The sequence below is a fragment of the Sinocyclocheilus anshuiensis genome, unplaced genomic scaffold (assembly GCF_001515605.1).
Source record: "Sinocyclocheilus anshuiensis isolate Anshui unplaced genomic scaffold, SAMN03320099.WGS_v1.1 scaffold64, whole genome shotgun sequence".
NCBI classification, from domain to species: domain Eukaryota; kingdom Metazoa; phylum Chordata; class Actinopteri; order Cypriniformes; family Cyprinidae; genus Sinocyclocheilus; species Sinocyclocheilus anshuiensis.
This window is the reverse complement of record NW_015557063.1, coordinates 681,959-694,423: the sequence shown is the minus strand read 5'-3', so window position 1 is coordinate 694,423 and position 12,465 is coordinate 681,959. Positions and strand designations below refer to the sequence as shown.

At 36.1% G+C, this 12,465-nt stretch overlaps 2 protein-coding genes and 1 pseudogene across 5 annotated transcripts in view; 1 reads left to right on the top strand and 2 right to left on the bottom strand.

The window, feature by feature from the left end:
• Positions 1-1,917: 1,917 nt before the first annotated feature.
• Positions 1,918-5,250, bottom strand: LOC107676524 (HRAS-like suppressor 3). 4 transcript variants are annotated; one of them, XM_016471081.1, is made up of 6 exons: positions 4,778-5,250; positions 4,506-4,693; positions 4,327-4,385; positions 3,988-4,096; positions 3,403-3,671; positions 1,918-2,406 (listed from the first exon to the last, which is right to left on the bottom strand). In XM_016471081.1, exons 3-6 carry the CDS (start codon positions 4,339-4,341, stop codon positions 2,293-2,295), a joined length of 507 nt encoding a protein of 168 aa, XP_016326567.1. In that variant the 5' UTR covers positions 4,342-4,385; positions 4,506-4,693; positions 4,778-5,250; the 3' UTR covers positions 1,918-2,292. The 4 variants fall into 4 exon arrangements, with proteins under 4 accessions (XP_016326567.1, XP_016326568.1, XP_016326566.1 ...); XM_016471082.1 differs by lacking the exon at positions 4,506-4,693; XM_016471080.1 differs by lacking the exon at positions 4,778-5,250 and having other exon boundaries at positions 4,506-4,771.
• A 598-nt stretch (positions 5,251-5,848) lies between these two features.
• On the bottom strand, positions 5,849-10,901 carry LOC107676525 (HRAS-like suppressor 3; annotated as a pseudogene).
• Positions 10,902-11,662: 761 nt separating this feature from the next.
• Positions 11,663-12,465, top strand: part of LOC107676502 (integrator complex subunit 5-like) — a 5,404-nt gene continuing 4,601 nt past the window's right edge. Inside the window, exon 1 of the mRNA XM_016471056.1 lies at positions 11,663-11,730. Coding sequence (XP_016326542.1) covers positions 11,663-11,730 — 68 coding nt within the window. The remainder of the gene's footprint in view (positions 11,731-12,465) is intronic.

Below are 12,465 nucleotides of genomic sequence, written 5' to 3'. Positions count from 1 at the left end.
TACTTCAGATTTAAAAACACTGACTTGTTAGGTGATGTTTTCTCATTAAATTCGTACGCTTTCCTATTAATTCAATGGAATGTATGGGAATAGTGGGGATTACCAATATGGCGGCGCGGCGGCTTCACTTTCATGACGTCATGAGCAATCTAGTTCTCTATTATAGATCAGTGGTCTTTTGAAGATTTTTCCTTCTCTTAATTAAGATTAATGAACGAGTGCTAGAGAGACTTTGGAAGGGGAAAACAGTAGTATATTTCAAATGAAATCAAAGGGTGCATGGAGAAGGGTGAATTATGGAAATCGAAACGTGCTTAATTCAAAGTCAAAGTAATTCTTCACAATCAGCCCTTGTTCTATATTCCAAACATTCTATCACTGATCTATATATAATGACTGGATCGCTCATTGCGTTCTAAACTGCCGACAGGCAGTGAAGCCACCGGAAGTGTTCGAGCCGCCATTTTACTATTCCCTACCGTCAGAGAGCACCATTGAGTCACAGCTAAAACACTGACCTAAAATCACCCGATTTGAAGCGAGTCAGTCACAAGGGATTAGTTTTTATGTTAGGTGTATGTAAATTCAGTTTTACTTCAGATGTTAACGGCAGTGTTTATGGTCTTTTTAGGCAGGATATTTAAACCGTTTAGGCTGCTGCGCATGCTGCGCACTGCCGACACGGGTAACGTAACTGATCCAATACAAAATATAGCCTATTGCTTAATTATTCAAATTATTCAGGAATTATTAAGCATGAACGTATTAGTATCAGAAATTGATTTGAATATATAATGAATAATACTAGCCTCCGTTACTATATTGATTGTACTGAAATGAAAAGCTTAACTTACCATGCATCATCTTGGAAATAAAGCTTCATGTTTTTAAGTCCTTACTATATGTCAGTTATTTCTCTGAATAAATTATGATGTGTATATTTTTAATGTCCTGATTGAGCAACATTTTCAGACTCTCCAAGATCGCGCAAATATGTTTACTAGCATTACCGTTTCCATGTAAAATGTTATGTGTATATATGCTAAATTAATAATTAATTTAACCGCCGTTTAAATCATTACCTGCTTCAAAATGAATGGTGTTAACGAAATCATTGATCCAAATCTTTCTTCAGATTTCAGAATGAGCACTTTGTCATTTGTTATATATATGTTGAGCTAGGTCGTGTCCGTCTGATGTTTATCATGTTCATGATGTTCGCTACTGTAATGAAGTAACTTTTTAATAAGCAGGGGAAATTCCCGACATTAAAAAAATAACCGTTTACATGCCTAGAGTTGTTTGCATTGTAAGAATGTACAGGGATACTTCAGAGTCATTAATTCGTATTTCCTATTAATTGAGTAGAACGTTTACGCACACTAGGGATTACCAATATGGCGGTGCGGCGGCTTCACTTCCATGACCTCATGAGCAATCCAGTTCTCTATGATAGATCAGTGGTTTGGCCCCATTCACTTCCAAGTGCCTCAACCTTGATTCCTGCTGCTTTTTTTCTTTTCTTTTTAAAGAAAATAATGGACGAGTCAAAATGATTTTTCATGGTGATCATCAACATGCCACGAAATGCTGTTGATTGAGCTTAACCTGTATTCACCCTACATAATTTAAATAATTGAACATTTAATTCCATCCATTAGAGATATTTAACGTGATGTCTCGAATGTCGGTTGTTCAATTGCTGTGCAAATGGTAACAAAGGTCCCACTGAGCTGATGTAATGCAGGCCAGCTATGCAGAAATCTTCCGATTTTCTTGTGTAAATGGTAATCTTGCACCATGGAACTACAGAATTAATTCAATAAGTAGCATCTAGGATATACTGGTATAGTAAAATCACATCAAGAAATTAACACAGACACCTAGTATATGATGTCAAATATTTAATGGCACAAAAATAGAAACATGGCAGTTTATTTTAGGATTCATTTGGTCAAATATTCAGCCTATTTTTGATTATATGGTTATTAAAATGCTTGAGATGTTATTAGAAAACCAGTATAAAGAAAAAGAAAAATATTAATTTAAAAAAATCCTTCAGGCAGAGATTTGTCAGTAGCAGTAGTCCTCAAACAACAACAGATGGGATTTTGTTTGGTTGCTGACAATCTCTTAAATTCTGTTTATGAATATTTCCATTTGTGCTCATAAAACTAAGCTTGCTTAATCCATACATTAAATGTTTTAATTATTTCCATTAAATGCAATAAACATTTTATAGACTTTAAATATCAAAGGCAATTGTGCTTTCACTTCTTCATTTCCCAGTCTTTACTGTTTCTGTTTGTCTTTTGAACCGAATATGGCTGCAGCAGCAGCAAGAACTCCAAAGGTAGCTGCTACAGCAAGACCAACTCCAACACCAATCTCCACTGCGTTCCGCACCTATGAGCATGGTCAGAAATTATTTATATTAATTCACTGTATGATAGGCTAAGCACACATCACTATTCCAGTAGCAGTATTAACATTAAATGACATGGCATCTGACGCACAGAAGCCATTAGCACACGCCACTATGCTCAGTGGCACATCCGGTGACACTTCCGGTTTTCACTGACGTGTCAGTGAAGAGTGGCATGTGCCACTGACACTTGTGACGTGTCGATGATTGTCACAGAATGTCTGCCGGAACGTAGATTGTGTAACACACGCACCTAACAGCTGAATGATATTTAATTGATGTTTCAGTCAAAGTTTGCAGTAAAAGATTCGACTGTAAATGTGGTATTCGTAGTGACCCATGATTGATTAATTCCGTGTGTTTCCTAGAATGGACAGTTTGCGTGATCAGCGACATACAATAGCACTGGTATTACTCAACATTCAGTGGCACATGCCACTCAAATAGCCTACATGTTGGAAAAAAATACCAACTTGTAAATACGTATAATTGACATTTATTTAAAAATCACTAAATTAGTCTATTTATTTAGGTTTTTCTTTCACAATTAGTATAGCTGCACATGTCACAAGTGTCAGTGGAGAGTGGCATGTGCCAATGACACTTGTGACCAGTGTCACTGACATTAAACACATATTTAAAATATGTATTTAAATGTTTTGTAAAAAGTAGGCTATATAAAACAAAATGTATAATAAATATAAATACATATATGACACAAGACAAATATTAAACACATGAAGAAGCCTAATGGTTGTTGTACAAATTAACTCCACCATGTAATTAATCCTATGTTGACAGAAACTTATCATCAATTAATTAAGCATAATTCTGCCATTAAGTGTGTGTGTGTCATGTCATTTAATGTTAATGCTGCCTCTATCAACATTAAATATTTTACCATAAAACAGCCCTGTTAATTACTGAAAGTATATTCACTACTTCACACTATTACTTCTGTGATGTTCAAACTGTACCTGGCGGGACTGTGATTTTCCGTATCTCAGCTCCGTAACAAAGTGCTCACAGTTCTCTCTAAAGACACAATATGGAAGTTCTCGTCCCAAAAATCTGTGTGCATCCTGTAGAATCTCTCGAACAGGACGTGGCTCATATTTCTCATCCAGAAGATTGTTGATACAGTATTCATCATTCCCAACTACTTCATAAAGTTCTTCTTTCTTCACTGTAGCTTTGTCACATAATACTGACATCATACTGTAGGGTCCAGCTTGAGCATCTTCAGCTATAGAGAAAGAAAAGGAAAACAGTCTGTAAAACGCTTGACATTTACATGTCATTCATGAGACTAAAGGTCAATTCACACCGCACAGACAAACACCAACAAACGAGTTGGCCTTTCGATTTAGAATTTTATGAAAAACAACTGTGTTCACACTGTCCCAAAAGACACTGACAAACGCTGATTGAACATGTTCACTCGGGTGAAAACAAGCCCGACCAATGCCGACAGACAAATCCCAACATTTGTCTGTGCGGTGTTTCAGACTGAATGCAAATTAAGCTCAATAGACATGATTTGAGGCATGTAAAATACTCACAGGGTGGTGCCAGGTGAATCACATAACCTTCACCAACATAAATAGCCCAGTGCTGGTATAAGCCTCGGGAGATTTCAATGAGGTCTCCGGGCTCTGGCTTTTGATCATTCTAGGACACAATATCAAATGTCGTATTTTATAACATTTTTTAAAGAGACATTTAGATTGACAATAATATCATACTGTTTGACTCAAATAACCAGATACTATTGCACTTGTGAATAGATCATTTAAAAAAATAAAGCGAAAGTGTGCTTGCTTGAGTTGTTTGTTTTTTTTTTTAATTTAATGTTACATTTCAGTCTTTCAGTTCGTTTCAGATTATTAAAATACATTTACCTTTGTCGGTGCCATGGCAATCCCAAAACACTGTTCTTCTTGTTTTCACTCTAATAATCCTATGAGACACATAAACCGACATTTAGACCTGTTTCCACATGGTATTAAGATGCATTTTCTTTTGTGATCCGGTCACAAATTAATCTTTACTGTTACATTTATGTATGTCTTTTATTTACCTTTACAATGACTTTTAGATGGCAACAAATGTGCGACATATTCTGGAAATTACATTAATCACGTTTCTATGTAAGAGAATAGAATAGGTTGGAGCATCGGGGGAACCCCAACAAAATCAGGTTGCAGGATAAAGTTGACAAGTAGACGTCTTGCAAAACAAACTATCCACGCTTCCGCGGTCTTCATTCTGTAATCGAGATTGTAAGTAACCCTGTGGTCTTACATAACTCTTTTTTTTTTTTTTTGTACATAACTAATGAATCATACTTACAAATAATGATGTTTGTGTCTGTGAGCTACGATCCTTGTATTCGTGTCTGAAGCAAAAATAACATCAATAGAATAAACCAGCTGATGTGACTGTTGATGTCGACCAATCAGCGTGCAGAGTCATCCGGCGCTGATGGAGATCATTGGCTGGCGCCCTAAAAGTGATCTTGCTGTTCTTATAACGTAAACACTTTCACTTACGCTTTATAGGTGTCATCAGGAATAATTCCTTTGTATGTTTCAGGAGGCTTATAATAGCCGGTGTAAATTTAGGTGGCCACTTTTCCATTGTTGGACAAACAGTTACAGCAGGTCAGCAACCTTTATCAATGGCCAGTGTTATTAATAAATAAAGTTTAGCCTCGGATTTGGAAATATAGTGTGTAATTTTCTGTCGTCAGACTCACTCCGATTTACCCCATTCTATGCAGTATTGTCAAGGACGATGCTGAGCGTGGGATATTTAACTGCATCCAACAAGAATGCAGGTGAGCTTAACTGACATTGAAACGACGTCGAAATGGTTCAAATCGACACTCTCCCCTCACATTTCTCAATTTGTAGTAATTATTCTAAATGTAAATAAGATATTGTGCATGGAGTACATAAACGATGTCTGCTATGTTCGAGAGGACTGCTTTGTCAACCATGCAGACGTCACAGGTGAGCAATCATACAGGTTACCAACATTAAACAATGCTTCAGTTTATGGACGGAACGGAAGTCCTGTTTGCATTCAACTGTGTTATCTGTATAAAGGAACAACTTGTGGTGCTCTTTGTATTGTCATTAAAGTGGTTTGTTCATTCTGATTCTCGGTTTTAAGTAGGCTATGATTCAATCTGCAGATGTATGACAAGTTCAGTCCAAATCAATAAAGGTTTAAACATAATTTGTTCAAGTTTTTATTGTATTTGACAGTTATAAAAGTTCTTGAAAGGTAATTTTAAATGTGATATATATATATAAAATCAGTGGACTACAGACTCATTGCTGTATTGTTGAGTTACCAAATAACTTACATATACATATGTAATACATTAAAAATACATTACATATGTTTAATTGTTCATTTAAATTACTTAAATTGAGTAAAATGCACCAAACAATTTACTGACTTTAAATAATCAAAGGCCTCCACAATAGTACTTCTTCGTTTCCCACTGTTCACTGTCCGCTTCTGTCTTAGAACCAAAAATGGCTACAGCAGCAGCAAGAACTCCAATGCCAACTGCTGCAGTACGACCAACTGCCATTTCCACATTCGCACCAATGAGACTAAACATAAAGTATCCATATATTAATTCACCGTGTGAAAAGGTGTTGCTTTTGTGACCTTAATCCTAATAATAAATTAATGTAAAATATTTCACCATAATACAGCCCTGTAATGCTGTAATTTTAAAATTTAAGACATTTATGAGAACATTATAATTCACTAACACTCAGTTACAGTATTTGTGTAAATTATCTCAATATGCCAGGTCATGCCAAACAACTGTGCCTGGTGGGACTGTGGTCTTCTTCCGTATTTTAGCTACGTAACAAAGTGTTCACAGTTCCATGTAAGCTTATATTTCTCATCCGTAAGGTGGCTGACATGGTAATCATTATTACCAACTACTTCATAAAGTTCTTCTTTCTTCACTGTGGCTTTTTCGTGTAGTACTGACATCATCCTGTTGGCCCCAGCTTGAGCATCTTCAGCTATCTGAAAGAAAAGTAAAAGTAAAAACAATCATGAGATTTAAAATGGAATGTTTTAGATTCAATACAAGGGATGTGGTCTGAAAAAGAAGGAAGCGAAGAGCATATGGCATTTGAACAACACCAGGGTGAGTAAAGGATGACTTAATTGTCATTTTTAGGTTAATTATCAGTAGACATCATTTAAGACACGTAAATGACTCACAGGGTGGTGCCAGATGTATCACATAACCTTCACCAACATAAATAGCTCAGTGTTGATATAGGAAGATTTCACTGAAGTCCACTCCTACATAGGCTACTTGGACACAATATCATCAGGCCTCATATTTTGTAACATTTTTAAAGAGCTATATAGCTTGTCAATAATAATCATGTAATCAATAAAAAAAAAGAACTAGTCTGATTACAAGTATTTTAAAATGTAATCTAATTAAAGCTGTGACATGAAGTGTCCAACATTCCACACCGTTTCGTCATGCTGTCCTGTGTACTTTTAAACCACGTGTTTTACAGCTAATCCCGCGTTAGGTTGTGCCCCACTCTCCCCCTGCTATGAACAGATAAAGAGAAAAGAAGAAGAAAGTGAAACTGTGTTTGCTTGCGGTTTTGTTAACTTTGCATAAACGTAAATGCACTCAAACATGCGCTCTTGTTTGAGATAGGTATCGAGCTCTTTCTGTTGGCTTAGGAAACACAATTTTGTCTTATACAGCGATAAACTTCTTATTAAATAGCTGCACTAAAAACAGCAAAGTAGAAAGCTATTGCGGTTATTGGATGGTAGCCGCTACAATGTTTAGGGCAATTTTGTTCATGCACCAACAGAAAACAGCACAGACTAAAAGAACTATCCTGAAATGCAAGAATTCATATTGGTAAAGATTAAAATAGAGATCGATATTTACCCGGCCTTTAGAGTCCACACAGCTGACATGGGTGAAATCATTAAAGAGTGAATGGGAAATTATTATTTAAAAAATAAAGTTAATAGTAAAAGTTACAGAGAGATAAACACTACAAGATCCATGGATTTTACATTGGAAATGAAAGACTGAAATATCTTGTATGCTTGCTTGCTTGTGATCAGTGCTGGCCAGAGATTTTATAGGGGTGGCCATGCTATTTTTTGGCAAATTGGAATGTGTGAAAAGGATATGGGTGATTGAAAGACGTGAAGGATACACCTGATGTACATCCTTCAAAACAAGCCGAGTGAAGGATGCAAAACATAGACTGCCTACTAAGGATCCTTCAAATTGGGATTGAGCTTGATGACATGGCAACCTATATGCAGCCTTACTAGGATGCATCTTTCATGCTGCCACTGTATTCAGCTTTCTATATTTTGGTTATAATAGACAGTTATAAAAGTCTAGTAGAAAAATAAATGTGTGATATATATATATATATAAAAAAAAATAATAATAAATTAGAAGAACAAGAAATTAGAGATTTATCAGTGGACTATGGACTCATTTTTTTACTGAGTTACCTTACACCACAATAGATTTTACATTCTATTTATGAATTTCTCCATTTGTGCTCATAAAACTAAGGCTGCCAATTTTTTACATTTAAGTTTAATGGTTTATCTCAATTATTTAAAATGAATAAAAAGTAACAAACAATTTACTGGCTTTAAATAATCTAGTACTTTTAGTTCTTAATTTCTCACTGTTCATTGTGTCTGCTTCTCTTTGTCTTTTGAACCAAGAAAGGTTGCAACTGCATAAGCAATGATTCCAATGCCAAGCCCTGCACCAGCCCCTGCAGCAACAGTCCTCACTGCATCTTGCACCTATTAGAATAAACAGAAATGATCTATATTAATTCACTGTGTGAAAAGTACTCTCAGTGCTGGGTTGCAACAGGAAGGGCATCTGGCGTAAAACATATGCCAAATCGGTTGTGCGGATCACACTGCTGTGGCAACCCCTGATTAAAAGGGAGCAAGCCGAAGGAAGAGAGAATTCACTGTGTGAAAAGTTGTTGCTTTTGTGACCTTAAACCTATAATAAATTATTTTAAAATATTTTACCATAAATAGCCCTGAAATACAGTGATTTGCATTTTTGAGACATTTATGAGTATTATAATTCAGTAACAGTACTTGTGTGAATTATCCCAGTATGCCAGGTCATGCCAAACAACTGTACCTGGCGGGATTGTGGTTTTCCGTATCTCAGCTCTGTAACAAAGTGCTCACAGTTCTTTGTAAACACACTATATGGATGTTCTTTTCCCAAAAAACTGTGTGCATCCTGTAGAATCTCTCGAACAGGACGTGGCTTATATTTCTCATCCAAAAGGTTGTTGATACGATAATCATTATTGCCAACTACTTCATAAAGTTGTTATTTTTTCACTGTGGCTCTTTCATGTAGTACTGACATGATACTGTTGGCCCCAGCATGAGCATGTTCAGCTGTAGACAAAAGAAATGGAAAAGTAAAAGCAATCATTAGACTTAAAGGCACAATATGTAATTTTCGCCGCTAGAGGGCATGTATTCAAAATAAACAAATAGACAAAGGCGTAGTTTGATGACGCCGTGACTGAGTGTGGAATCATGGGAGTTGTGGTCTTCATCCCCACAGCCGATGCAATCCGATGGGACTCGGGCAGAAATCATGTTCATGGATGAGCTAATGTATTAATGATTTATTAACGTAGTAGAATGAAGCAGAGTGAGGCTGAAAGCCATCGAAGCGAAACGAGGCCTCTGAACGAGCGTGACACACGGCTCGAAAGCAGCGGAGCTTTTATTATGCCACAGTCGACCGCTTCCGCTCCTTCCGGTCGTGCATATGTGGGAAAAAAAGCAGTGCTGTTTTATCATACTAGATACATTTGAAAGTTCTGTTATAATGCTACTCTGTGCGGTTGTCACCGGTCTATTAAAACGCACAACATATTAAAGCGTCTTTGGTGTTTCCATGTTTTCTACAAAACAAAACCGGAAATCGAGGGGTTATGTTGTCATTGTCAGGCGACACAATGACACTATGGACACGGTCCGTGTCACTAGTTAAAATTGCTTATTTCTCTGGATTTAAACATTCTTCGAAACATTTGGGATAATGTAAGTATACAAGTCAGCAAAATATATAACACTGTTCTAGTGGTTTTTGGATATTTTAATAAAAAAAACTTACATATTGTGCCTTTAAATGGAATGTTTCAGATTCAATGCAAATTAAGCTCAATATCATCTGAGGCATGTAAAATACTCACAGGGTGGTGCCAGGTGAATCACATAACCTTCACCAACATAAATAGCCCAGTGCTGGTATAAGCCTCGGGAGATTTCAATGAGGTCTCCGGGCTCTGGCTTTTTCTCGTACTAGGAGACATTATCAGGCGTAATATTTAAAAATAAATAAATACATAAATACAGAGCCAATTAATCTGTCAACAAAATGTAATATTAGCCTATCCCAGATAGCACACGTACGTCTGCAAGATATCTGTTAAAGGTCTCTTGATCTGGAAAGCATCTGCTGTCTACAAACGTCTGACAGACCTCTTTCAGATGTCAGTTTTACATACATTCTAAATCATAAACATTTAAAGACATCTAATAGACGTCTATTTGACATTTAAAAGGAAACGTCCTATAGACGTATTGCAGATGAGCAAACTCTCTAAAAAATACGTCTTGCAGATGTAGATGCAGACCGTCTCCGAGATGTACGTGTGCTATCGAGGTATACTGTTTAACTGAAAGCAATACCACTGCACTTGTGAATAGGCCAGATACAATCAAGAAAGTGAAACTGTACACATAGACATACAGTATAACCGTTTCAGAGAGAGGGTATAGCCACGTATTTTGTTGCCTTAGGGAACTACATGCACTGCACTTATGTAGTATTTAAAGTCTCTCTCTCTGGTAGCCTACCGTAATATTGCTTAGCGACAGACCTCGAAAAATAAGGGTACAGTGCAATCAGTTTATATGACAACAGCACAAAAATATCTATTTGCTGTGTAATTGTTAGCTTTTATTCTTTCCATTTGTTTGAGGTCATTAAAATATTTACCTTGGCCATTGCAACCTCAAACTTTCACTTTTTTCATCCTATTAGAAACACAACAATTATGCGACAATTTAAATCTCTATGTCAAGGAACATATTCTCTAAATTACATAAATCACATTTTATGTACATTAATGTAAAGGCTATCGTAAATAAATTCATTTGAAACATCGGAAATAAACATCAGATGGTAGAACTTCGGTCTTCCTAAAACAAACTAACAAAAAAAGTTTGCGCTCTACGATCCATGCTTTGAGCAAGGTATTCATTTCATAATAAATGTGGTCTTAAGTAATTAGGATATTATACTTACAAGTATGTCGCAGTGATGCTGTTTCTGAAGTGAAATCAGAGACTCTATCGCGCTACTCGACCAATCAGACACACTCAGTGCGGATATAGAGACGCCCTTGGAAGTGGTCTTGGTGTTCTTCTGAAACCAGAACCCATTTAAAATAGATTTACTTTTTTTTTTTTTTTGACGTTTTATTTACATTATTTTCATCCAGAAGGCTTTTTGTACGTTTTAGACAGACGGTGGAGTTGGCAACTTTTCCAATTTTGGACAAGCAGTTCTTATAAACGTTCACGCAACTATCAGTAGGGGCTCAATGTTATTGACCTCATAAATAAGCAAATAAGAAATTAACTTTGAATTTAGAAACAGTGTGTGATCTAAAATTAACCAAGCATAAAGTATGAACAGTGTGGAAAGTAGAATAAGATAACCCGAGATTACATTCCCCAGGGTTTACGCCTGGGTAAACAATTTCAGCTGTGAAAAGCGCAAACGGGGGAAAGAAACATTTTTCTGTTATAATAACATCGTCAAACACCCCATTTTACCATTTTACACGGATTTGCCCAGAAAGTGTTGAGAGAATGCGTTAACAATACTCCTAAACTACAGAGGGCGATAAATGTAGCCAACTCGTAATGTTCCTTCTGTCGAAAGAATACACGAGAGCTTCCGCTTTCTAGTGCATCGTATCGTTCATTGTAGCGGTGTTGAAATTGGTAAAAGTTGCAAATATTGCACCTTTTCCCCTCACTTTTCGCCATTGTAGTTGTAATTTTTTATATAGATAAAATATTGTGCATGGAGTATTTGGCATAAGCACATAAACGAAGTCTGCTATGTTCGAGGGGAATGCCTTGTCAGCCATGCAGACGTCTCACTGCCACACTCCTCTAAACAATTACAGGTGAGCAGTAATAGAATAATCATACATGTTACCAATAACTTCTAAAACAATGCTTTAGTTTATGGAAGCAATTGCAGTTTGAATTAAACTGTGTTATCTGTATGAATAATGAACAAAATATTGTTCTCTTTTTACTGCCATGAACGAAGGTGGTTTATTTAGTCTGATTTATAGGAATGATACAGTCAGCAGGTGTTTGCCAAGTTCAGTCCAGTATGTTAGTAAAGGTTTAAAAAAATAACTACTCAAAACATAAATTCTCATTGTAATTGTATGTCCATTTTTGGTCCAATATCATGCCTTCTGTCATTGCATTTCTTTGTTATTTCAGGTTCAGTAAAATTTCCTGGCATGGTAAAAGGTTTTACATTGCAAAAGCATTAATAAATATGCATTTTTTTTGTATATTTATAAAATTAACATTTTCACTGTTATTGCCCAGGATACAGTTTAAGAAGCACATGTTGACATTTTGTGACAGCATTCCTAAAATGTGGCATGTTGTCACACTGTATGGGGTTAGTTGGAATGGAAACTACTATTAAATAGCCTATTAAAGGGGTCATATGATGCTGCTAAAAAGAACATTATTTTGTGTATTTGGTGTAATGAAATGTGTTTATGCGGTTTAAGGTTCAAAAAACATTATTTTCCACATACTGTACATTATTGTTTCTCCTCTATGCCCCGCCTTTCTGAAACGCGTCGATTTTTACAAAGCTCATCGGTCTGAAA